This window comes from Neolamprologus brichardi, chromosome 23 (genome assembly GCF_056152115.1).
Source record: "Neolamprologus brichardi isolate AB-2024 chromosome 23, ASM5615211v1, whole genome shotgun sequence".
NCBI lineage: Eukaryota > Metazoa > Chordata > Actinopteri > Cichliformes > Cichlidae > Neolamprologus > Neolamprologus brichardi.
The window spans coordinates 6,586,347-6,612,976 of record NC_142125.1 but is presented as its reverse complement, the minus strand read 5'-3'; the positions used below and the strand labels follow the sequence as shown (position 1 = coordinate 6,612,976).

At 39.4% G+C, this 26,630-nt stretch overlaps 3 protein-coding genes across 3 annotated transcripts; 1 reads left to right on the top strand and 2 right to left on the bottom strand.

The window, feature by feature from the left end:
* Positions 1-4,604: 4,604 nt before the first annotated feature.
* LOC102780594 (cytochrome P450 2J6-like) lies at positions 4,605-8,729 on the bottom strand. Its single transcript, XM_006790109.3, has 9 exons — positions 8,442-8,729; positions 7,600-7,765; positions 7,359-7,511; positions 7,100-7,260; positions 6,804-6,980; positions 6,577-6,715; positions 5,503-5,690; positions 5,268-5,409; positions 4,605-5,162 (listed from the first exon to the last, which is right to left on the bottom strand). The coding sequence occupies exons 1-9, from the start codon at positions 8,625-8,627 to the stop codon at positions 4,987-4,989; spliced, it is 1,488 nt and encodes a 495-aa protein (XP_006790172.2). The 5' UTR covers positions 8,628-8,729; the 3' UTR covers positions 4,605-4,986.
* Positions 8,730-12,598: 3,869 nt separating this feature from the next.
* Positions 12,599-17,085, top strand: LOC102780116 (cytochrome P450 2J2-like). The gene is made up of 9 exons (XM_006790108.3): positions 12,599-12,859; positions 13,167-13,329; positions 13,830-13,979; positions 14,086-14,246; positions 14,332-14,508; positions 15,367-15,508; positions 15,636-15,823; positions 15,907-16,048; positions 16,159-17,085. Exons 1-9 carry the CDS (start codon positions 12,677-12,679, stop codon positions 16,332-16,334), a joined length of 1,482 nt encoding a protein of 493 aa, XP_006790171.2. The 5' UTR covers positions 12,599-12,676; the 3' UTR covers positions 16,335-17,085.
* A 4,451-nt stretch (positions 17,086-21,536) lies between these two features.
* Positions 21,537-25,610, bottom strand: LOC148095992 (cytochrome P450 2J2-like). The gene is made up of 9 exons (XM_087836656.1): positions 25,351-25,610; positions 24,913-25,075; positions 23,719-23,872; positions 23,456-23,612; positions 23,202-23,378; positions 22,744-22,885; positions 22,241-22,428; positions 22,001-22,142; positions 21,537-21,914 (listed from the first exon to the last, which is right to left on the bottom strand). Exons 1-9 carry the CDS (start codon positions 25,531-25,533, stop codon positions 21,739-21,741), a joined length of 1,482 nt encoding a protein of 493 aa, XP_087692782.1. The 5' UTR covers positions 25,534-25,610; the 3' UTR covers positions 21,537-21,738.
* Between the last annotated feature and the right edge of the window lie 1,020 nt (positions 25,611-26,630).

Genomic DNA, 26,630 nt, shown 5'->3' with positions numbered 1-26,630 from the left:
TTTACCTAAAAATGCAGCCAAGGCGTTGTTTTTAAATAAACATTTCAAACTATTTACAGAACAATCAGCACACAAATTATTTGTGCCACTCCAAAAAATAATTTCTGTCCACTATGAGATAAAGGAGAACAACAGCCTGATACCTGCAGGCCTGACAACAGGAGATGTATCACTCCTGTAACATTCAGCAGTCGCCTCATTGTTCTGACACACACAACAAAACTATTGACTACACTACACACTAACTACACAAGATTTGCTCTAAACGTCGCAAATCTCTCACATCTCAAACCACCGCCGTCACTCCTAAAACTTCCTCCAGTATCTCAACAACTACTCACCATACACAAGCACACGTGAGGCCATAAAGAGGAGGAAGTAAAACATCCTCACTAAATAAGGACACCCAGAACCTTACATGCAATGTCTGCAGTTAAACACTACAACTAATTACCTCCCCCAGCATCCTAGATGTGTAGGGGAGGAACAGAAGAATATCTAAACATGCAGTTTAAGGCAAGGTTTACAAATTTAAGTACAACAATGACAAGTATTATCAAAATCAACCTAACAACTATAGGACATTTTCATGTGCACACTAAGTGTTGGATTTAAACAAGGCTCAGAGGCTGTACTCACATGTGAACTGCAACCCCCTTTTTTCTTTCCAGATAAAGAAAATTGTCTTTGAGTTTAATTATTTGTTTTTCTACATATTCAAGGTGGCAGGGAAGCAGACTATGCAGACATTTCAGGTTTCCGGGGTGAGCAATTTATTTACAGTGAACTTCATTTAATATGGAACTTAACAAAACTTCCCCCCAAATCAACTCAATTAACAAACTCAACAGCTCACCTCTCCTCTCTGTTGCATCTTGTAGAGACTGGCTTTAAATAGGGCCATCAATTTCCCTCCAATTGCCCGGCCTGTACCACTCACTCAACCTGAGGGATCTAAAACTCTACACAGATGATCTAAAAACACAAAACCTCTACACACTTCTAATATGCACATTTACACAACTAAATGGCAGTATTAACGAAAGGAAAAACATTCAACAAATCCCTTTAAACCTTAACACCAACAAAAGAAATCATTTCTATGGAAAAAGAAACCCCTCCACTTGGTTTGACCTGCTGATGTCATATGTGACATCTTCAGGACTTTAAAATGAGGAAATGCTAGGCGGGCATTTCCCCACAACTGACCCTCATGAAGACTGAAAAGACAAACAAAGTAAGTATAAACTAAATGAAGCTTTCTGAAGCACTGAAGCTTGTATTGAAAAATAGTTCATTACTCGAAGCTTTTCAACACAGTCCTCTCTGGTGACATCTGGTGGCCAAAAATATGAAGAGCAGCTTGAATCCACAAAATAAAACCAACTGCTTCATTATGATTGCCCACTCTACAGAGTGGAATTCTGTCTGATATTGGGCCGCCGTTGTGTTGCTTTGAACGTGTATTTTTTGATGGTTAAAAAAATGTGGTTTATTTGTTTAATAAATAATCTTGACCAGTAAGCTTTCCTTGTTTAAACATGCACCATGGTGTGGTCTTTCTTTGCTTGTGACTTATTGATGTTGGTAAATACAATAAAATATACCTATGATAATGTACAACACATTTTGGGGTATGCTTCTGCTGTGAGGTCCTGCCTCCATGCACTTATGCAATTAACCGCTAGATGGGTATATTTATAAATAATATTATATTAGGGAAATTTTCCCAGACATATTTTTGACCTGGGGGTAGAATTGATTGTGAAATGGAAAGGGAAAAATGCTTATGAACTTGCAAATTAAAAACATGATGCATTTAAAGTAGCCCTTTTTCATTTTTATTTAAGAAGAGAATTTGTTCTAGTGTGCGATGGCCGAACCTGTTCCTTTTCGTGGAGATAATTTCTCCTGCCTTAAGGGAAATCCCTTCACATGGCACAGAAGCGGCTGGAGTGCAGAGAAACTGGTAGAGATGGAGTTATACAGTCTACCTGGGCCCAAAAACTATCAGATAATAGTTTTTCAATTGCTGCACATTTGGCAGACTAACATTTTCAGATTAATTAAACAATAAAATATATATTTTTACAACATTACATGTAAAGAGTCAAGTGGAAGTTTTTCTAAATTTATTTAATGATATTTATATTATGGAAGCAGATTTTTGACATTTTACCTTTTTCCCGTTTTCAGATAAAATAAACACGCACAAAACAAAAGCAAACGGCCAGAACACACAGCTGGAAAACCCACCCGATTGACAAAAATCAACTCAAAATTCTCCCACACAACAGAACCTCCTCTATTCCTCGCTGGCTCTTGCTTCATAGTGAGTGAAGCAATTTTACTTGACAAATAGCAAATCATAGCAAATACATAGAAACAGAATAATGTGTACAATGTGCAAAAAAGGTAAACACATATGGGACAAATGGAGACCATTGCAACTGCTCCTCCACTTTGTCAGACACCTCATATATGTTTTTTTTGTTGTTTTTTTTTTTTTTTTGTAATGCTGAGAGCAACAGAAAAACACTGGGGTACTCAGTTGGATTTTCTGGTAATTTCAGGTAACAGCTTTTAGAAAGCTGAATGTTGACAAAGTCACACTGTGATGTGCAGATTCTGAGGGAGATCTTTATGTCCTTAAGACATTTCTGCAGTTTAACTAATTGGTGTGTGTTATCTGGCTTCATGGACAGACGAGGCCAGTCTTTATTTTGAAAAATTCTGGTCAACATAATTAGCCTTTTTACTCAGGACTAAAGTGTCTACCCTACACTGGTGTGTTATATTGAAATCTGTGATGAGATATTATGCGACACAATTATGTGATTACTTATTATTATTTATTATGAACTGAATACGAGCAAAACCAAAGAGATGCTTTTGACCTTCTCCAGTAGGCAGAGGGATCTGGCTGCTTCAGTCACCACCACCATCCATGGGAAGCGGTAGTTGAGCAGTACAAATACTTGGGAACCATCTGAAATTCTGAAATTCTCTGCCAACACATAGGAGATTCTTAGGTGGTGTCACCAACGGCTACACCTTCTTAGGAAACTCAACTCCTTTGGAGTCAGCACACCCATCATGATGACTTTTTACTATGCCTTCCTAGAAAGCATCATGACCTTCTCCATTACCTGCTGGTTCCACTTCCTCAGCCTTCAGAACAGGAACAGAAAAAAAAAAAAAGGACTAAAGATTTTTTCAAATGTTTTGAAGAAGCATTTTTATCCTTCTGTTTTAACAAGCTATGATGTCATCCTTCAGAATGTTTAACCACCGCAGCGAAGTCTCGGGACGGATTCAGCCAATCGCATACGAAGCCGGGAACATAGAAATCAGATTTGTGAAGAAGACGACAAAACAAAACAGTGTGCTCTAAAATCATTGGCCTGTCTGTCAGAACTCTTGCACAGGTTTTCAGCCAACAGGCCCTTAGACAGGCAGCCAAAATTATTAATGACCCCTCTCACATTCTTCACCCCGCATTTCAATGGCTGCCCTATGGGCGGCGCCTCCGCTGCATTTCCTGCAGGACTGAGAGGAGGAGAGCCACCTTTGTCGCCAAAGCCACCCTGTTTTTTAACTCTCACACCCATAAACATAAAGACTCTTTTTTTATACCGCCGACACTTTATTCAGTTTTAGTCACTTACACTTATTTATTCACTTATTCAGCCACTTTAATTTTAAAACTGTGTATATACTGTATATTCTAAAAAAAATTTTTTTATCTCACTCTAATTGCCTGTTTATGCCCTGTCCTTGCAGACACACTGCTGGTCCTGTGCTGGCCCAGAACAGTTTCAACTCTGGCCCCAGATACCAGCCTAATGTGTTCCTTAGTCAAGTCATGTAATAACAACATGCGCCGCAACATAATAGTGCAAAAGTAACACGACAAAACTCTGTTCAGCCAGTGAATGGACTGATTCTTATATAGAGCTTTTCTACTCCCCCGAATTACTCAAAGTGCTCTATGCAACATGCTACATTCACCCAATCACACACTTTCTCTAAACTGAGTGCTTCCTAATTATACACATTCGCACTCTCAACGTGCAGACTGGAGGACCCAGGGATCGAACTACTAACCTTCCAATCAGTAGGTGATAAATAAATAGTGCCATCATTGCCAGAGCTGACCAACATCTGGCTAGATACACTCTGCCATGACACCATTCAATCAGAAGTACCAGCTTGATGCCAGATCTGGGCCAGACCTGTTTTCTATCAGCCTGGGCCACATAAACCAAACCATAATTGGCATGCCATCACATAAACAGTGCCATCATTGCCAGGCCTGGCCCATATCTGGATGACATACCACTTACCATGCCAGAAGTCAGCCAGCAATGCTGGTGTGACACCAGATCTGGGCCAGACCTGTCTGCTATGTGGGTTGGGGATAAATAAAGTCTCTCTGATTCTGAATTATACTTAGACACTGCAAAAGGTCATCCATCTCTTTATAAGTTGAGTTTGAAGGTAAAATTCAACTGAAATGATGTTTGCATATGTGAAAAGAGCTGACAGCATTTGAAAGTACTATATTGCATTAACATTAATTGTAAGGCATTGCACCAAATGTTTGGTTGCACCACCTGTGGCTTTAATAAAGTTAATGACACAAATCAGTCAATTATTTTCTGTGAATATGTTATTACCACAAAGGTTCGTACACATGACATTACCAATAAAACCAAAATAATCAAAACTTTCTTTTTTAATGAAATACATTTTGTATAGAACCTATAAATAGTTTTTGATTGATGACATTAATCATCAAAAATACAAGTGAAAAATGAACAGGTCAGTTTAATAGGCAGCAATTACACAGCAGACGAAGACTGATACTGAAAAATAATATCAACATTATTCCCACAAAATAAAAAAAATCCACCCTTAATGAAAATTATCTCACTTAGTCTTGTCTTATACACACTGGCCTTATGGAAAACGAGTAAATGTAATTCAGCGAGTCTTGGCGTGAACCTTGAAGGGTTCAGGCACACGTGTAGCTCCGTAAACTCCCTCTGTACTCAGCTCCACTCCATCAGGAACAGAGAAAGTGAACTTCTGCAGCAGGCTGACAAAAAACAGGAACAGCTCCATCTTGGCGAGGCTTTCACCAAGACACACACGCTTCCCTGAAGAATTCACAAACACAAACACGTGCAGGTTTACAACCTGTGGATGATGTTTTTTTCTTGTTCAGGTTTTGCTAAAACAAAACACTCATTGTGGGGTTTTACCTGCAGAGAAAGGTAGGAATGCTTCTCTCTTCACAAACTTCCCATCAGCATCCAGGAAGTGTCCTGGGTTGAAGGTGTCTGGAGTCTCCCATTCAGTCTTGTCAAACAGCACAGAGGTGAGTACAGGCAACACACTGGTACCCTAGAAAAATAGACAATATAATAACAAGATGCACTTTAACAACAACACCTGACAGAACAAACATGCAAAGCTTAAAATGTATATTACATGTACCTTGGGTATGTGGTAACCATCCAGGGTTGTATCCTTGGCGGCAATTCTGAGTCCATTGAGAGGAACAATATTTCCCATCCTCTGAATCTCGTGGACGACGGCATCAGTGTAGGACAGATTTGGTCTGTCAGCCATGGAAGGCTGGCGGGTTTGTCCAATCACGTTATCTATCTCTGCCTGGACTTTCTCTGTGAAAGAGAATTAAAAGAGTTCAGCTTCAACTGTGAGAGAAATGTTTATTTTCCCAAACTTAGGTATGTTCTGTCTTTAAATTCACACATAATGTGGCCAAAACCATTAGCCCAAGCTTTCTATGGAGCTACTGAGTCCCATAAGATGATTGTTTTTAGTTTGTATTTTTTATTTAATACCTGTTAACTCATTGACAAACTTTGGTTGTTGGATGGTAGACATGTCTAACAAATATGTCAAAGTTCTGGAAGGATTGCTGTAAAACTTTGCACTGACGCTAGTAATCTTGCAATTGTTTCATTCAATTTACTTAATGACTTAATATTCAAGTTTTGAACTTTTTTAAAATCACAAGTTTTTAAAATGTTTAGGAACAATAACACTGTTTTCCAGAAAAGTTATATAATTGTAGGCCTTTCAACGTTAACACGTCAATGTGAATTAATCTGTCATTATGATTAATGCAATGACAATTTTTTAACATATTTTACCCATCTGGAGCACAGAATGACTCAAAATCCCCAAAATGTCTCTGTCAACGCATTTCGGGCAGTTTGTCCAAAGTTTGTACATTCTGCGCTCCAGATGGGGGTAAATGTGGCAAAAATTTTAATCACGTTAATCGTGATGATGCGTTTGCATTGACAGAACTAGAAAATAGACTTTATTGATTTTGGGGAACAAATTTCTCTCGCGCCATTTTCAGGTTCGGATTTACATTTTCCCAACTATTAGTTTTAAACACAAATAAAAAGCATTCCATTAGTTGTATATGTGGTCTGCTTTTACTACTGTTAGCATTTATTGTAAATTGTATTAGAGCTACTAGTGTTATGTTCCGACTATTTTAAAGCTCCGGATGAAGCCCAGTACAACACCCACCCTGGATATCAGGATGTCTGATCAGGAAAACCAGAGCCCACAGCAAAGTGGTGGCTGTTGTTTCTGTTCCAGCCAGAAAAAGATCAGCAGAGCACAAAACCAGGTTGGTCTCAGTGAAGCCCAGGTCAGATTCTTTGAGCTGTTCAAACAAATGAAAAAGTCACATTAGACACAACACAAATTGCTAATTTGTAGAGTGCAGTTTGTGCAATGAAGTATCCACATACATTCTCCATTTTGATGAGGAAAGTGTCGATGTAGTCTCGGGGATTGTTGTGATCCAGGTCCTTCTTGTGGCTTTTCGCCTCCTGAGCAATGAACTCTCTGACTTTGTTAAAATCCCTGAAGATTTTGTTATGAGGACCTGGCAAACGCTTCATCACTCCGGGGAATGATTCATAGAGCTTGAGATTTGATGAGAGGAAGCGTTATTCAAAGGACAATAGAGAGAAGAAATCCAACACCCATGCCACAGTGCTGTCTCTCATTCTTTTTTTGACAGAAGGAAATTATTTTGACATACCTGAGCCCATATAGAGCCCTCCAGGTGAAGGATCTCAGACAGATTCTTCAGCATGAGCTGGAAGTTGTGGTCACTGTAGTCAAATCTTTTCCCCATCACCAGCTGGCACGCTATATTAGACACGGCATTGTTGAAGAGGCCTGCTGGCCTAAAAAGTTTACCTGAAGACAAAAAGACGATTGTTAAGAAAACATAAATTCTTTGCTTTAGCACTGTTTGTGCAGGATTGTGCGCTTATGTTCCACTTGATGTAAAGCACCTTTCTCCTGCTCTATCTCCTCCTGCAGGTATCGGATCTCCTCACAGATACACTGCTCCATGCGGTTCTTCCCCAGGCCGAAGTCGCGTAATGTAGACAAAGCGAAGCGTCTCTGTGCCTTCCATTTTCCACCGTTGCTCATGAACAGACCATCTCAATACACACAAGCAACTTAAGAACTTAACAACCTATGAAGAATAATTTCAACACTGAATGGTACATCAAATAGTGACTTCCAAACCTGAGTTTCCTGAATAAAACCTGTCGGCCATGGGGCTGTACGGTCGATCCACAAAGTTGTCAGCTTGTGTTACCAGAGCCTCTTTTACCGTCTTGTATCCAGAGACGATTACCATTTTATCCCTGCCGAAGCAGAAACTGAACACATTCCCGTAGATTTCAGCCAGCTACAAAAAACACAACAAACATGAAGGATATACCACAACATTTGTAATCTACAAAAAGAAATTAGTAGGAAGTGCTGTAATTAGAGGCTGGAAATCTACATGGATACTGACTATCAATCAATATTTCATCTTATCATCCATTTTCTAGAGGTACATCCTGGATAGGTTGCCAAGTTTGTCACAGGGCTAACACAGACAGACAGGCAACCATTCACATTCACAACTATGAGAAATTTCAATTTACCAATCAACCTAATAGTTAGCGAATGCGAAGTTAAATGTAAACTTTACACTGTTGAAATTCAAGTGGACTGAAATTTAAATAAATTTACATAATTAAAATTCTGGGATCCACAGTTTTTCCATATAATTGTTTGTTTGACCATATTTGAAGAAATTGCTTAGACCTACATCTGCTTATTAGCACTAAGTACCAACTATAGTTAGTTGTTCTGATAATCTATTGGAGTTGTTTCTGAAGTATTCTCTTCTTTCTGTATTTCAGTAAAAAACAAAACAAAACAAAAAATCTTGCTGCAGTACAAAATCAAAATCTCAGTTTTGATCCTGATGACTGAACAATGCAGACAGAAGCACACAAGTATACATGCAAACAACAAAGCAGTACTTTAAATTTCACTCCTTATTTAGAACCCCCCTAATATTATAGAAGTACCTTGTTGAAATAAATATGTGGGTGTTTCTTTCCCACAATCTGGAAATTCCCAATAAAAGGTAAAGCGAATGGTCCCGGTGGAAAATCTCTTGGATTCTTGTTTCTGAGGTGGTACATGATCAGAAGGAGCAAAAACACAGAGAGTAAAACTCCCTCGTTGCTCAGCAAAAAGTTGGAAAACCACATTGTTAAATTCAACAGCAGCTGATTGTTTCCAATCTGGAGATGTGATTCTTTCTTGCAGAAACCAGTGGTTTACAAACCTGATGCTTGATAAAAATGCTAAAGTTCAGGACACACAGGACTAATACTTGTCTGTTCAAAGGTGCTTGTGATACAGTGGTTACATAACAAGCTGGGCTACAAAACACAATCCACTTGCTCAGCTCTGCAGGATGAATTTGTTCAAGGCTTTTGAACTTACATCTACTCAAAGTGTAAATACTGTCCAGTGGTGACAAAAGTCATCTAGTAAATTCATCCTGCAGTTTCATAAACTTCTAAGTGGAAGTTACATGAACGATGACCAGGAATCATGGTTTTACTGTTTCTTTCGCTATATAGCTAAGATGGGGTGGCTGTAGCTCAGGTGGCAGAGCAGGTCAGCCACTAATCAGAAGGTCGGTGGTTCGATCGGTGCCTCCTGGCTGCATGCCAAATATCCTTGGGCAAGATACTAACCCCATGTTTGCCTACTGGTGGTGGTCAGAGGGCCCGGTGGCGCCAGTGTCCGGCAGCCTCGTCTCTGTCAGTGCGCCCCAGGGCAGCTGTGGCTACAATGTAGCTGCCATCCCCAGTGTGTGAATGTGTGTGTGAATGGGCGAATGACTGGATGTAGTGTGAAGCGCTTTGGGGTCCTTAGGGACTAGAAAAGCGCTATACAAATGCAGGCCATTTACCATTTACCATATATTATCAACACAAATATACATAGTATATATGTAGTATGTTGTCACGTGGTTTTCATGGACAAACAATAAAAAAGGAGTGCCCTTTGTCCTGATCCTGCATAAAACCTTATCTGTGATCAGATTACAGTACAGGTCTCAATTTCTGACTTGCAGGAGCAGGAGGGAAACTTTTTTTTCTGTTCTTCTCAGGTTAGTGATAAAGTGGTTTGTAAATGGACATACGCACGTTCCCTCACATTTGCACACACGACAGGTTATATGTTTTTGTATGAAGAATTTTTTATTGATTTTTTTATCCTGCGATGCGCTCTGAGTTCATAGTTAAACACATTTGACCTTCCAAGGGATTCAGAGATTCAGCTGGATATTCATTAAAGTGACTGATTGCTTTCAAATAGTGCAATTATCCAGGGTTCTGCTCATGAATCTGCTTGTTGATATTCAGTGTTGGGGAGTAACGGAATACATGTACCGCCGTTACGTATTTAAAATACAAAATATGAGTAACTGTATTCCGTTACAGTTACCGTTTAAAAAGGTGGTATTCAGAATACAGTTACTTTGTTGAAATAAATGGATTACACAGCGGTACTTTCCTGTTTGATATTGTCGCGGGTCAGGACTGTTTTGGTTTTGTTTGACAGCTACGTTCTGTTGTTCCAGGTGGCAACGTTGCGGTTGCCATGGTTACAGGGTAACGCTCTCTCTCTGGTGTTTCCTGGGTGAGAGAGGCCTTTTTGTTGTTGTTGTTGTGCTAAGCTAACAGGCAGAATGCTACAGGTATAGCTCTAAAGAATGTAGCCTCATGGGCAGTGTAGTCCATGCTGCAGGGAGAATGGACTGCCATACGTGTCTGTGAACGCGAGGAGGGAGAAAAGGAAAAGCACGAGTTATTGTCAAGCAAAAACGGGAGCTGGAAGCATGTAAATATAATAATAACCACTGCAGCCAAGAAGAGTGCCTGACAAGCCCAGGTGTAAGTAAGCTATTAAGACTCGACTGTGTTGTGTTTTCCTCCGAAACAATAAGTTCCGTTGGAGCAGCCTTTCAACGTCTCTCGCAAGCAAAGTTGACCCACACAACAAAGTAAAGCTATTTTTCGGCTACGAGCCCGACATGGAACCCGACGTATTAGCCAGAGGTCCCTTTACTACGGTTCGGAGCCGCGGACCTTCAGTAACAGTAATAAATCACAGCAATAGTACATTCACGTAGTTGTAAACAGCATGATAATATATTAAGTAATCCAAAGTATTCAGAATACGTTACTCTCATTGAGTAACGTAACGGAATACGTTACAGAATACATTTTGGGGCATGTATTCTGTATTCTGTAATGGAATACATTTTAAAAGTAACCTTCCCAACACTGTTGATATTTGCCTCCACTGAACATTATTTACACTGTGAGTAGATGTAAGGTCACAGAACTCGATGGGTCTGGATTTGCTTTGCAGACCATTTCACAAACGCTGTTTCTCAAGCACCTTTGAACAGACAATATTCTATATGAACTTTGTCATGACTGATTTATTCTGAATGTCTACATAGCAAAAAAGTCCATGAAGCATGAACAGGCTTATAAAACCACAAACATACGACAAAGAGCGCAGGCAGAATTAAAATTTAAACTTGAATGCACTGTTTAACTGAGTGTATTGAATGAAACTCAAATATATTTAATGAAAGACCAATGTCACAGAGGAACTGGCTCCATCTTCTGTTTTAGAAGTGTAATATTGTAACACATGATGCTAAAAGAAGTGATAACATGAATAAGTTTGCAGAGAACTCCTAAGCAATGAAGACATAATATAATGGAAATTGTACTAGTATTGAACTCCAGGGTTCAGTGCTGTACAATGGATAAAGAAATTTAGTCAGTGTTTCATCACAGACTAAACTAAATGTACAGAACCCTTAGCTGACCTCTAGTATTGCTAAAGGCAATGGAAATATTAGGTGCAGAGAGATATGATCTAATTTTAAAAACCCACGAACTCTGTGTATCTTGTATACTAGGTTTTACAAAGTTCCTATCGCATAACGTATTTTTTCTATTTCTTTTTAAAGAAATGGAAATTAATTACCTTTGTTTGTACCTTTATGTTTTGCATTTTGTTTCACTCAGTAACTTTTAGCTGCTGTTTTTATTTGAGCTGTTGACACTAAAATCTACTTAGTTTTGTGCTTATAAAAAGGAAATGTATTTTGAAATTCCATTCATCTATTAAGCCATTCTAGGGGCGATCGTTGCTCAAGAGTTGGGAGGTCGCCTTGTAATTGGAAGGTTGCCGGTTCGAGCCCCTGCTTGGACAGTCTCGGTCGTTGTGTACTTGGGCAAGACACAAGACACTTCACCCGTTACCTACTGGTGGTGGTCAGAGGGCCCGGTGGCGCCAGTGTCCGGCAGCCTCGCCTCTGTCAGTGCGCCCCCAGGGTGGCTGTGGCTACAATGTAGCTTGCCATCACCAGTGCGTGAATGGGTGGATGACTGGATGTGTAATGCGCAAGGCATGGAAAGAAAAACAGCGGGGAAGAGGAACGGTGTTAAAGGGCACAAAAAAAAGGTGGGGGGCAAAAAAACAAAACAAAAAATATATATATGTATCAATCACCTGGATCACCTGTTGAGAGAAAAAAAGAGAGAAAACAAGCAAAAAAGAGAGCAATATAACAAACAACATCATCGTGATAATCTATGTGTATATAAAAGTACATACTAAATATTTTTTTTTTTATACTGTGGAAAGAGACCACATCCTTCAGTGAATGCTGTTTCTATGAACTTTTGTACATGGTCTGTGACCTTTAACTGACAGCTGTGGAAAATAGATTAGAGAATTTATGAAGCAGAAGTATGAAGCAACTATGTTTTCTCTGAGTTGTTAACGTCTGAATTTTGGGCAGTGCCACAGATATGCAATTCATTCCATCTTAAACCAGCCATTTTTTTTTAGAACAGCATTGTTATTCCCTCCTTTAATTCAGACAATTAAACTTATTTTAAACTGTGAAACATCTACTAATCATGTTTGTAAAATATGCCATAGAATTGGCAAAATCTATATTTTAATATACCATTAGTCACTGACAAATCAACCTGGGTATTAACATTTAAAAGACATTCTTAAAGTCAGCAGAGAGTTCGAGGAATCCAAGTTCCAGCCTTTTATTTTCACACAAAGCTTTCAGTGTTATGTAACCTGACATGGGGGCTTGTTTTCCCAGAACTGCAGGTTCCACCCACATAACATCAGACATACCAAAGCCCTGTCTGCAGAATCAGTGTGGTTCTCCACAAGGATCATCAATACTTTCACCATGGTTTTTCAAGCTCTTTTTGACTGTTTGAATTTTAGTAGTTGGCTGTTGCTTGCTTTTGTATTGCTGATTTTGTTTGATTTGATAAGAAACCGCAGACCTCGTAACTTTCCACCAGGACCCCGGTCTTTGCCTCTTCTAGGAAATGTTTTCACCGGAGTTGACTTCAAATCAATGATGAAGGTGAGCTTAACAGTCATGTAGAAGTAATGCATGCAACAGTATGCACATGCAAGTTTGACTTACACACAGCAACGTGGTCCACATGAAGTGCAAAAGAAATCACAACTGCAGAATAACAATATTGCAGCTTAAAAGATTTTTAGTCATCACTGTTATACTTTCATACTGTGTCAGCAGTTTCAGTGGGGGATTTGGGAACTTCAATCTCTTAATGAAATATTTGTCATTGTCTACATATTGAAGGTATTACTCTGAAAAAAATAAATGTTTGTGAAACATTTCTCCTCCTAATTTTTCCTGCTTGCAGCTGGCTGAGACGTACGGTCCTGTGTTCAGTGTGAAGAGAGGCAGTGAGAGGATGGTGTACGTTGCAGGATACAAGATGGTCAAAGAGGCTCTTGTTAATCAGCTGGACAGCTTTATTGATCGACCAGTTCTTCCTCTCTTCCATATTATCTATAAGGGTCTTGGTGAGTATAGGGGCATCAAGGTCTAGGAACTGCCAAACATACCCCCTCCCACCCGCACCACCAAGTGTCATCAGTCTGTCACTTTGACAAAAAGGTCTCATGATGTAACCAAGTATTCTAATTAAATTAAATCTAATCTCTAATTAAATACAATCTGAATATACTTTACTGAAGTATTTGCGTTTTACAACTCATATTTTGGAGGGAAATATTACTCCACTACATGAAACTGTAGTTACTAGTTATTGCATAGATTTGTATTATTATTAAATATGTTTTGAGTATAAAGTATAACAATTATACAATTGTGTACTATTAACTTTGCGTCATAAAATAAGCAGAAAGTAGACACTTCTGTAGCATGAAAGTGAAGTCACATTTGTTGTTGGAAAACATTTTACAAAAGACATCATATATATACAGCATATTTTTTGTGGGAAAAACAGAAATATAACTGGGCAGAAACTAATTGTTAGTTATTCTATATAATATTGTCATAGGCATATCTTTGAGCAATGGTTACCTGTGGAGGAAGCAGAGGAAGTTTGCCAACACTCACCTACGTTACTTTGGAGAGGGCCAGAAGGCACTGGAGAGGTACATTGAAGTGGAGTGCAGCTTCCTTTGTGAAGCTTTCAAGGAGGAGCAAGGCAAGTAGAGTTCAGGAATTCACTCAGTTGGGCTGTTTGTTGTGCACTAAAATCATTTCTATAGCAGGATTTCTCTTGACCTGAGTTAAATTTGACATCTTCACAGGAAGACCATTCAACCCACACTACACCATAACAAATTCAGTGAGCAATGTGATCTGCTGTGTGGTCTTCGGGCATCGCTTTGAATACACTGATCCAAATTATCGCAAAATTCTGGAGCTGGACAATGAGGCTATTGTGCTTTCTGGTTCAGCCCAAGCGCAGGTATTCCTTATGTAAACTATTGTAGTAATAACAAAATAAGCGATGTTGGTCTATTGCTGTTCTGAGAGACTGTCATCACCAACAGCTCCTTGATGCCTTTCCTGACTTGATGAAGCACCTGCCAGGGCCTCATCAGACTATCCAAAACAACTACAAGGAGCTTTTGGCATTTGTAAAGAAGGAAATAGAAAAGCACCAGGAGGACTGGAACCCTGAAGACCCTCGTGACTTTATTGATACATATCTGTCAGAGATGGAGAAGGTAATATGAAGGCATTTCTAACAAAGTTTATTAATCCTGTTAGGTCAAGAATTGCACGCTTTTGCATCCTTGAACAAAGCCAGCAGTTTCTGCTCAAAATAGATAGTTTAAAATTTAATTTATATTTACAACTAAAGCACATATCATTGTAAAGAAAAGAAACACACACACACAAAGTTTTTTTCTATGTTAATGTGAGAAAAAAAATGTCAAGACATAAATGCTGCATTACACTTAGTCAGTGCTAATATGACTGGCAAACAGCAAGCCCAGCTTGATAATATATTAACTATATTGTATAAATTATTTTTTCCCTTTATCCCTAGTTTGCAAAGCTACACTATGACATCACAACAGTGTGATTTGTCAGTTGCAACTTTGATGCAGGAACAGCAACAAAATGGGTATATCAGACACACCAAACTGTAATACAAGCAAAAACTGGACTAAAAAAAGATTCTAACCTTCTTCAGTGCATTACTTGCTGCTGAAATTTGTTTAGTTCTTCACCAAAATACCACTTTTAATTCCCTAAAGATTTATTATCAGTGTCACTTGAAAATTGATAAAATATCTAAATGCTTATATGAACTAGGAGTTTCAATTAGCCATGGTGGTGAATACTCTGAACATGCTTCTGGAGAGTAGACCGGAAAATCCCATTAGTTCCCAAAACGTAAAAAAATTGTGAAAAATGACATAAAGCTTACTTAAAATAACTAAGTTAGGGAAACTTATTCATTATGAGTACAATTTGTCAAGAAAATGTAAAACATATAAATATATTTAATGGTGGTGTAAAATAGCCTAAATCAGCTCATCACTTTGAATAATGTCAGTACTTTTTTGTTACATTAGAAACAAATGGATCCCCAGGCTGGCTTCAACCTTGAAACACTGTCATTATCCTCCCTTGACCTGCTTGAGGCTGGAACAGAAACAACTGCTACCACCCTGCGCTGGGCCCTTGTATTCATGATGACCTACCCAGAGATACAGGGTCAGAGTCTAATCAATAACACTTAACATTGATGTATTTCAGTGAAGGACTGAGACTGCTGATGAGAGTTTAACCACGATGAGCAGTGAACTGTCTGTGTTAGTCCTTACTGTGCTTACATTTTCAGAGAAAGTCCAGGCGGAGATAGACAGAGTGATCGGACAGTCTCGCCTGCCCACCTTGGCTGACAGACCCAACCTGCCGTACACTGATGCTGTTGTCCATGAGGTCCAAAGGTTTGGAAATATTGCTCCCCTGGGATTCCCGAGACTTTCCACTAAGGACACTACACTGGGAGGATATTTCATTCCTAAGGTAAGTGACGATTTACCTGACTCACCCAGAGATGGTTATTTCTAAACAGCTAATATCAAAAAGATTGTAAAACTTATTTTCAGGGCACAGCTACGACTATGATTCTTGCATCCGTGCTGTTTGACAAGAATGAGTGGGAGACTCCCGATGTCTTCAATCCTGAGCATTTCTTGGATTCACAGGGCCAGTTTCGAAAAAGAGATGCATTCTTGCCATTTGCAGCAGGTCATTTTAAATCTACTTTTTTTTTTTGTTCTTTAGCAACAATAATCAGAATTCCCATTTTAGAGAATGACTGCCACCAAAAACAAATACTTCTGTTTGTCACCCCACAGGTAAACGTATGTGTCTTGGTGAGCCCCTGGCCAAAATGGAGGTCTTCCTTTTCTTTGCATCTCTGCTCCAACGCTTCACCTTCACTCCTATTCCTGGAGAAATGCCCAGCATGGATGGTGTGTTGGGCTTCACCCACACGCCTCAGGAGTTCAGGATGCAGGCAGCGCCTCGCTGATGTCATTCTATCCAAACATAAAGATCAAGAAGCTGAACCTCTTTATGAGCATACTAGAAACCCAAAGAGAAGCAACACCTTTTATTATATATATTCTGACCTGCAACTGAAAAAAAAAGTAACTTTCTTAATGTAACTCTCTTTATGTAGTCTTGAGGAATAGTTCTCCAGGCTTCTTAAGAACATTCAAAAATCTCTTTTTGATGTTGGCTGCCTTTTAAAAAAAATTGTCTAGAAGTTGTCGCAGTGTGCCTAACCCCTTATACTATCTACTGTCACTGACTTTCAGTCGGGTTGTTAAGTAATTTACCTCAAGAATGACTTCTTGACATTGATTCTTCCACTATTTTGGAAAATCAGCAACCATATAACAAAAACCTTGATTTTGTTCAACAGCTATTTTATATACAGCTAGAGAACAAAAATAATCAACAGCATAGTTTAAACTGGAGTGGCCACAGTGTAGTGATTAAGAGATAAAGGGATGGTGATTGCGGCAGGAAGGGCATTTTGCGTAACAATTTGTTTTTTAAATTTGCCAAGTCAAATACACAAAACTACACTTTGATATCAAATATACAAAGCTACACTTTGATGCCAGGCTCATGATCTAGTCATGATCATTCTTTAAATATTTAGCATCTAAAGCACATATTTGGTTCCATGAGACGTTTCTTTTGAACTGTGTGTAATTATGAACACAAGATCCCATTCGATCATAGACAGAAGACAGGGCAAAATTCAAAAAATTCAAAAAGTGAATATATTCACACCTCGTAAATTAGACCAAAAAAGTGGAAGATTTTTTTGTAAAAAATTAACTGATCTTCATATAACCTGGCATGCTGCAAATTGCTTTTACATGTGATTATATAGAAGACCCTGTATTTATGGGTATTAATTCAAATGTAGGAGTGCTGCTTTTCTATTTCCTGCTTATGTTTTTAAATGTATTAATCAACACATTAAGAAATAAAACAACTGCATACTACGTGCTTATGATTGTCATTTTATTGGTGGCTTTCATGGATTTAGTTGTTGTCTAAAAGCCTCCAGTTCATCAACTATGCAAGGGAGAATATGTGTTCCCTGTATCAAAGCCAGCATTTTAACATGTAGAGAAAAGGACTATTGTGCTATACAAAGTCATTCTATCAAATTCATCAATAAATTTGATACAAAAATTGTCATTTTTAGATTAACATATGTAATGTATGAGCCATGAATGTGTTTGAGAGAAAAGGATTTACGACTTGAAATGTGATTCATATTTTTTATTATTAGTTGTCAATGTTGTTTTGTTTGTTGGTTGATTGCAGTAATTAGGGAATGCTGGATCACACGGATATTGGTGGTACCAGGTAATTGATATTAGCAGCTTTTCATCTGTGTGTAGTGAGGAAAGAGAGCGATGGGGATTTCCATATGTTTTGTTGACTGCTATTTTCCTTTTGATTACTTTGATCATTTAAATATATTTTGTTCCCGTTATTATGTTAAATTTTGTTGAAAAGATTGTTTTTCATGTGTTTTGGATAGGCAGAGAATTTTTTTGGTTGCGTGTCAGAGACAGTAATCAAAGCCCGGCCTCAACCCATCACTGTCATGGTCCCTGTGCCTTCTCGGCTGACTATCTATGGCTACAAGTGTTTTCTGTTGTGTTGCGTCTCTCTCTCTCTCTCATGACGACTTCAGCCCCTGGCTCTGACACCTGCAAGCAATCATCTCATCACCACGCTCACTTCTTAAGGCGGCTGCTGAGAATGCTTCTTCGCTGGATTATTGTGTAACACTCGTCAGTGTCATTGCAAGTCCGAGCTTTCTCTGAGTTTCATTTGTGCCGCAACTTACCTGTTCTTCCTCCCTGTGCCAGATTTCTCGCCAGCCTGAGGACCGCTGTTTGGTGAGCTAAAAGCTGGAGTCCGAGCTAAACCTGAGCGTCAGTGGAGGATTGTGTACATAGCCCGTGTGTTCCATTCCCGTGCCTGTGTTTCCCGGAGACCCTCTTCCTGTGACCCCTCACCTGTATATATCTGCACCTGGTGTCTGTTTGTAAATAAATTGTGAACTTTTGAGACGGTCTGCCTCTGAGTCTCTCCTTAGCCTGACAATCACTGACATTTTGTTTGTTTTCCAACAAAACAAGTTTGCAGCCATGGAGCGCCTTGGCATTGTACAGTGCTCGAACAGTGCATGGGCCTCTCCGCTTCACATGGTGCCCAAATCGGACGGTGGGTGGCGGCCATGCGGAGATTTCCGCCATTGAAATAATGCCACGGAGAGTGACCGTTACCCCATCCCCCACATTCAGTGATTTTCTCGCCAATCTTTACCTGGACGATATTTTGCTGGCCAGCTGCTCGGCGAGCCAGCACGAGTCCCATCTGCGCCAGGTTTTCCAGCGTTTGGCAGCGCACGGCCTTTTCATCAACCCTTCCAAGTGCCAGTTTGGGTTGCCTGTTCTGGATTTCGTCCGGCACCGCCGAGGGTGTGGTTCCATTGCTGGACAGAGTCCAAGCCATTTCAGTTTTCCAAAGCTTTAAATGACATTCTTCCTTCCAACATTATTAAGGATGCTCTGACTACTATTGGACCCTGTATCTCAATTTTAATGAGCTCTTCCTTGTCATCAGGCCGTGTTCCGACTGCCTTCAAACATGCAGTCGTGCAACCTGATATTAATAAAAGCAACTCTGACAGCAACGCTCTTTCAAATTACAGGCCAATTTGTAAACTTAACTTCATGTCTAAGATTTTAGAAAATATAGTTATCCAGCAACAACAGTCCTTCCTAGAGACAAATGGTGTCAGCGACAAATTTCAATCTGGATTCAAACGCTGATTCAGGGCCACAGGATGCCCTGAATCAGCGGTTAAAAACTCTCAATAAAGCAATTGAGAGTTTTTAACCGCTGATTCAGGGCATCCTGTGGCTCAAGTTTTATTAGATCTAACTTCTGCCTTCGATATGGTTGACCATAATATTCTCCTAACAAGGCTGGAAGATGTAGTTGGCCTTAAAGGTAAAGTTCTTTTATGGTTTAAATCGTATCTATCAGACAGATCCTTCTCTGTCACCATGGGGAAATACTCTTCCTCTTCTGCACTGGTTAACTGTGGTGTGCCTCAGGGATCCGTATTAAGCCCTACGCTGTTCTCCCTGTACATGCTTCCCTTGGGACTCATCTTTAAAAAACACAACATATTCTACCACTGCTACGCGGTTGATATCCAAATCTACCTTCATCTAAACTTGGATGCCCCATCTCCTCTCTTGCCTTTGTTCGACTGTCTGCGAGAGGTTTAAAATTGGCTATCCCAGAATTATCTTGTCTTAAATGAAAGCAAAACCGAAATGATTGTTTTCGATAGCCACATTCCCCAGGGCCAGCTAACCAATACACTGGGGTCTTTCACCAGCCACCTCTCTCATTCTGCCAGAAATCTTTGAGTGCTCCTGGATAGTTCTTTTAAATTAGAGAAGAAATCCACTGTGGTAAAAACTAGCTTTTATCAATTACGGCAAATTTTCAAAGCTAAGCCCTATTTACCACATAAAGAACTCAAACTCATCCATGCCTTCATCACTTGCAGATTGGACTATTGCAACACTTTTTACCTGGGCCTCCGACTCTCCCTCCTTCTGGGCCTGCAATTAGTCCAAAATGCGGCAGCTGGCCTCTTAACCGGCTCTAGAAGACATGAGCACATCACCCCCATACTCCCTAACTTGCACTGGCTTCCTGTCAAATATCACACTGATTTCAAAATCCTTCTGCTCACTTTTAAAATTCTAAAAAACATGGCCCCTAGCTACCTAACTGATCCCCTTGATCTGTACAACCCAAAGAGAGCACTAAGATCCTCCAGCCAACTGCTTCTAATGCAACTAAGGCCTCGTTTAAAAACCAGAGGTGACCGTGCTTTTGCCATTGCCACCCCTAGACTCTGGAATAATCTCCCAGTTGATATCCGTACATCGGAATCAATTCAATCATTCAAATCACGCTTAAAAACACACCTGTTCAACTTAGCTTTTGAAGCATATAAGTTCGACTTTCATTCTGCCTGCACTACACCATGTAATGTAATTTTAATTGTAACTGTACTATTTGTTAATTGTTCTACCCACTTGGCGGTTTTATTGTGAAGCACTTTGATGTACACTAGTCTTTTAAATGTGATATAGAAGGGGATGGATGGCAAGGGAAGTGTACAAAAATGGAAAACAGTTTCAGACAGTAGATGCCCTTCGTCTGGCCATCATCACTTGGAGAAATGTTCCCACTCATCTCATGGAAGCACTAGCGTCAAGCATTCCGCAATGAATTTTTGAAGTGATCAACAATAACAGTGGAACTATTCATTACTGAGTTCATGTTTGGAACTTTAATTTCTGTTTTAGAAGAGTTTACGGGTTTTTTGGAGGTGCGGTCCTAAACTTTTGATCAGCTGTAAAACAGTCTGTTTCTGTTGTTTTCAATAAATTACACGCTCAAAAAATGTTTTGTCTCACTCCCATTTCTTTTAGTTGCATGTTGAAGCTCTACTTGGAACCTTCTTAGGATCCAATCATGCAAAATTTGAGTTTTTGCCATTTTTCAAGTGGACTTAAACTTATTTTTCAAGTGGACTTTGGATCGGGACTGTATAAATCTTTACTACCATTTCAACTTGGTTGTCAGCACCGGAATAATCACTGCCAAGAGTAGAAATAACACTTGATTTTGTGTGGTTCATTCATTTGTCTAATATATTTTTGATTAATTTGTTGGTGATTGTAGAAGAGGTCTATCAATACAAGAAACCTTGTATGATTTCAGTCAGTATTTAAATAAATTCAATAGGACAAAATTTTTTTAATGGAGTTTACTGGGGTTGTAATGACTTTATTCATTTATATAAAAAAATAACATTTTGCCACTGAACTTGGACTTAGAGAAAATACTTCCACACTGGCATTGAGGAGACAGAGGTGCAGCAAGCATATGTAGGCCTTGCTTATAGGTAAAAATAAGCAGAGTTTTATCCACACATCAAACATTTTTGTGGATTTAAAAACAAAGGATAATATCTGAAGTCCTTTGTGTTAAGAAAAACTCAAGTCACATAATGTAGCACCTAACAGTGTTGAGTCAACCATTATCAACACATGGCTGTTATTTCGCAAGGTTGTCTAACCTTAATAAGTATTGCGTAAGCTTTCAGCAGGTAAGCAAGAAAGTTTTATTGTTTTATATAGCACCTTTCACAGATAAAAATCAAAGTGTTTCACAATAAAACAAGAAATAAAAGTAACATGCATATAGTGTCTCAATATGTAAAATTTTCATTAAATCTTTGCTGGTCCCATGAACCTTGCGGAGTTTCAGTTTATTCATCTTTGTGTTTGCCCGACATGACATCAGCGAGGCACTGCCTGCATCCTGAACTCCTCAGGGGAATTGTTGAAACCCAACACACCCTCCAAGCTCGGCATTTTTCCAGGAACAGGTCTGAAGGTGAAGCGTTGGAGCAGAGATGCAAAGAAAAGAAAGAGCTCCATTTTGGCCAGGGGCTCACCGATACACACACGTTTACCTGTGGGAAACAGAAGTTTTTATCCTGCTAACCCTTGATATCAAATGTACTCTCAATGGAAACCTAATTACACGCTATAAAATTACCTGCTAAAAATGGCAAGAAGGCATCTCTTCTTCGAAATTTGCCCTCTGAGTCCAAGAAATGTTCAGGATTGAAGACATCTGGAGTCTCCCACTCATTCTTATCAAACAGCACAGATGAAAGTATTGTAGTAACAGCTGTGCCCTGAAGTTTCATTATAAGATGTTGTTATTAGCTATTTATAAATAATTGACACACTTATGAATTGAATTTCTGACTCAGTCTGGTAAATAATCCCTTACCTTAGGAATGAAGTATCCTCCCAGTGTAGAATCTTTACTGGCCATTTTTGGTAATCCCAGTGGAACAATATTTCCAACCCTCTGGGTCTCGTGGATAACAGCATCAGTGTAGGGTAGTTTGGGCCTATCGATCAAGGTGGGCAGGCGAGACTGTCCGACTACTCTGTCTATCTCTGCCTGGACTTTCTCTGAAAGGGGAAACAGTAACGACTAAAAGTCATCACAATATGCCATATTATTAACTGAAGTAAAAGTGGTCCCAAATATTAAAAAAAAAAATGTCAGCAGCAGGTTTGCTATAACAACAATTTCCGATGCAGTATTTATATTTAATTGGTGTTGTGTGAAAATGAGGCTCTGAACCAACGATGTCTAATTTTGTTGGGAAAAAAAATGCCTCGATGCCCCTCCGGTCTACACCTCCTTCACTTTCATCTTTGGAGACTATTACACAAGGAAAGGAGTTGGGAAATTGAAGGGGGATTGATTAATAAGGGACTAACCCTGTATTTCTGGGTAGTTGATCATAAATACTAGAGCCCAGCGTAGAGTGGTGGAAGATGTCTCTGTCCCAGCCTCAATCAGGTCAAGGGTACAAGCCAGAAGCGTTTCAGTATTAAAGCCAGCACGAGGATCCTCTTTTTTCTAATGTAACAGAAAAATACAGGCATTATCCACAGTACTCGGCTCATTTAGGTAATTTACATTATTACCAGTTAATCTCATGATCATAAGGATTGTGATTTTTGATTAACTGATTCATTTGGGTGGCTGAAGTCTCAGAAACTTTTAAAAGACTTCTTTGGAATGCCAATAGGGATCTGCTAGTGGCCAGGAATGACATGAACATGATGAATTGTTATGGTTTACATGAACATATGCCCCCATGGCTATTGTTGCTTTTTTTTTTTTTTTTTTTTTTTTAATAAAGTGAACATAACAGGATTCATTTTTGTGTTACCTTCTCCATCTCTGACAGATATGCATCAATGAAATCACGAGGGTCATCTGGGTTCCACTCTTCCTGGTGCTTTTCAATTTCTCTGTTTAAGAAAGTCATGATCTCCCTGTAGTTGGCATGGACAGTCTGGTGATGTCCTGGCAAGTACTTCATCAAGCCAGGAAAGGCATCATACAGCTGGTGAGGATGATAAACTCTTAGTAAAAGACCAACAACAACATCATAAGCGATCACAACATGGTAGTGTAAACAACCTGTGCCTGAGCTGAACCAGCAAGCAGAAGGGCATCATTGTCCAGCTCCAGAATTTTACGAAAGCTCGGATCAGTGTATTCAAAGCGATGTCCGAAGACCACAAGGGAGATGATGTTACCCACTGCATTTGTCATGATGTAGTGGGGGTTGAATGGTCTACCTGGGAAGATGTCAAATTGTACTCAAATCAAGAGAAATCCTGCTACAAAAATGATTTCAGTGCACAGCAATCCCTTCAGTCGTGTGAATTCTTGCAGCCTACTTGCCTTGCTCCTCCTTGAAAGCTTCACAAAGGAAGTTGCACTCCACTTCAATGTACTTCTCCAGTGACTTTTGGCCTTCGCCAAAGTAACGCAGGTGAGTGTTGGCAAACTTCCTCTGCTTCTTCCAAAGATAACCGTTGCTCATAGATATCCCTTGGAGAATATTATATTAAGTTAATAATAAGGAAGCCTTTGCACGGATGTACATTTTGTAGGGGACGGAGTACAATGTGAGCCAAAACAAAATGAAGTTATCATTAAGGACTATGTGACAGGCAAGGCAAGACTCGGAGACAAAGGGGTAAACTAAAAGAGGCAGCTTTATTGCTGTAGCTTATACACTTAAAAATACAAAAAACTCAGGTGAGAAATAAAACTAGAAACTTAAGGAACTGATGAATTAGGAAACTAATGACATGGAAACATGGAATTCCAGAAGACAGCTAGAGAAGCCGACACCACAGAGAAGAGAGGGAGATGCAGAGAAGTATGTACACAGGAGGAGGAGATTGGGGTAGAGTGGACACACCTGAAGAACACAGCTGAACAGAATCTGACTGACAGGACAGGAAGAAAACCTGAACATAACACACGCAAGACTATCAAAATAAAATAGGAATTAACACACATACTCTGATACTCAGACTATGGCATGCAAACTTGACACTGGGACTAGGGATAACCATGAAGATATGAAAGACTGGTGAGTAAAGGGAACAAAACACAGAGAGATGAACATGGAAACATGAAGGGAGAAAACAAACAGAGAGGACTAAAGAAAGTATTAACTGGACACCAACAGAACAAACGTGAAGAAACCAGAATTGAAGAACTACAGTATGACTAATAAACCCATCCGCACAGGAAACTAACATACTCAGGAACTAGTTCATAATTATCTTATTATGAAATAATAAATAGGTCAAAATGAAACTCAAAAACTGGGTCCAAGACCCAGGACTGTAACAGCACTAAAAAATAATTTCATTATATTTTTACATTTGATATGCTTTTTCAGGGTTTGATTTGAGAATTGGGCCATACAGGGACGTGATATAATGAGGATGTACAGGTATTGATCATTTCTAGTTTGATGACAATCTAATACAGCTTAAGACTTGGGGAAGGAGGTTGGTACAGCAAAAACTATAGGCAATAGCACATGCTTACATGCACGTGTTTTAACTACTCACCTAAGCCCTTTAATACAACATGGAAAAGAGGGATGATTGGTCGATCAACAAAGTTGTCCAGCTGGCTGACAAGAGCCTCTTTGACCATTTTATATCCTGCAACAAACACCATCCTCTCACTGCCCCTCCTCAAACTGAACACGGGGCCGTACTTCTGAGCCAGCTGCATGTCGAAATAAATCAAGAGAAATGTTTCACATTTGGTATTCCTTTAGAAGTAAAGACTTTTTGTCAGATTAAAAACCCTTCAAGTGGTAGACAATAACATAAACACAGTAAAAAGGATCTGAGCTGGAGTTACTAATAACTCACTGAAACTTTTAAATGTTTTTAAAGTTGAAGTCTTGCTATTATCTGTTGTTTTTCCATGTGCACATTATATTGGCCAGCGTACTGCGTGTACACCAAATTGCACTGTAAGGATCTTCTCCTCCTCACCTCATGCATTGATTTGTAGTCTACTCCAGTGAAGACATTTCCTAGCAGAGGCACAGCCCAGGGTCCTGGTGGAAAGTTGCGAGGCCTCCGGTTTCGTATTACATCACTTAAAATTAACAATACAAAACTGAGCAAAAACCAACTAGTCAAATTCATACAATCGAAGAAAGCTTGAAAAATCATGGTTGAAGTATCAGAAATCCTTCTGCAGAGAAGCAGTGCGGCCCAGCAAAGAGTGCTGTGGTATGTGTGGTGTTATCATCAGGCTGCAGAGTGCTCAGGAAAAAGAGGCCCCAAACATGTTACATAACACAAATGGACTCTTGGGAACTGTCAGAAGCTGGAATTTGAACTGTTTCAGCTGAGTGATGACTGTGAGCTTATGTGTTAAATGTTAACATAAATGAGACTATTACAAGGTAAATCAAAGTTTGTTTGTTTGGATTTTTTCAGAATTTTTTCACATCTGGAAAGTATGATATTTCACAGTTCACAATTATAAGGTGAAAGGTCATCTTGGGGTAGTCAGCTGGTAAAGCACACAGTTATGAATGCTGGGGTTCTTGTAACTTCATTCATTTGTATTAAGAAATTATATTTTTGCCACTGTCGATTTGTCTTTTTGGAAATAATCTTTTTGGCTTTGGAGAAACCCTTTTCACATTGGCACTGAGGAAGCAGGGCTGCACAAGTATTCCACAGCAAGCCTGAATAGCTCAACACTCAAAATTCAGACGTCATCACTGACACCATTCGCCCTTAAAAAAACCCAGCCTCGATACCCTTGATAAGAAAACGACCTAGGGTTCTTGACATATGCTGCAAAGTCTCGGCACAGAGTTAACCATCACTAGGTTGCAATGAAAGACCAAATTGGCGGATGTTGCCAAATAGCCATGGGTTTTAGTTTCCTTAGGTCCTATTTAACATTCTAAGTTTGTCTTCATATTGTTTTCTTTTTCTTTTGTGGTACATCCCATCAGTCTAAGCGGCTTTGTTATATATGGCGTTATTTTTGTGCCATTATTCTGAGTGCACGTAAAGAAATTTTGAGCGCACGTAAAAAAAATTTTGAGCGCATGTAAAAAACATTTGCAGATGCACAAAAATAACGCCATAGTTATAAGCATTTGTGAATAAATTGGACATCAGGTGAAGATAATTCCTGCCTCCAAGTGTTCTTCCTTCACTGGATCTGTATCCCTCTTACAGAGACCCACAGTGTATGCCACAAGGAACCTTCTGCCGCATGTAGCTAAGAAATACAGACCCAGAGGGAA

Bases quoted from the DNA above. Each gene is read 5' to 3' on its own strand.
- LOC102780116 (XM_006790108.3), top strand. From the start codon at position 12,677: ATGGTTTTTCAAGCTCTTTTTGACTGTTTGAATTTTAGTAGTTGGCTG. The intron at 12,860-13,166 runs GTGAGCTTAACA...TCCTGCTTGCAG, and splicing joins ACTTCAAATCAATGATGAAG to CTGGCTGAGACGTACGGTCC. The intron at 15,824-15,906 runs GTAAGTGACGAT...ACTTATTTTCAG, and splicing joins GAGGATATTTCATTCCTAAG to GGCACAGCTACGACTATGAT.
- LOC102780594 (XM_006790109.3), bottom strand. From the start codon at position 8,627: ATGTGGTTTTCCAACTTTTTGCTGAGCAACGAGGGAGTTTTACTCTCT. The intron at 6,716-6,803 runs GTATGTGGATAC...TTGTTTGAACAG, and splicing joins TCCTCATCAAAATGGAGAAT to CTCAAAGAATCTGACCTGGG. The intron at 5,410-5,502 runs GTACATGTAATA...CTATTTTTCTAG, and splicing joins ATGGTTACCACATACCCAAG to GGTACCAGTGTGTTGCCTGT.
- LOC148095992 (XM_087836656.1), bottom strand. From the start codon at position 25,533: ATGATTTTTCAAGCTTTCTTCGATTGTATGAATTTGACTAGTTGGTTT. The intron at 22,886-23,201 runs GTAACACAAAAA...CTGTTACATTAG, and splicing joins ATCTGTCAGAGATGGAGAAG to AAAAAAGAGGATCCTCGTGC. The intron at 22,143-22,240 runs GTAAGGGATTAT...ATGAAACTTCAG, and splicing joins GAGGATACTTCATTCCTAAG to GGCACAGCTGTTACTACAAT.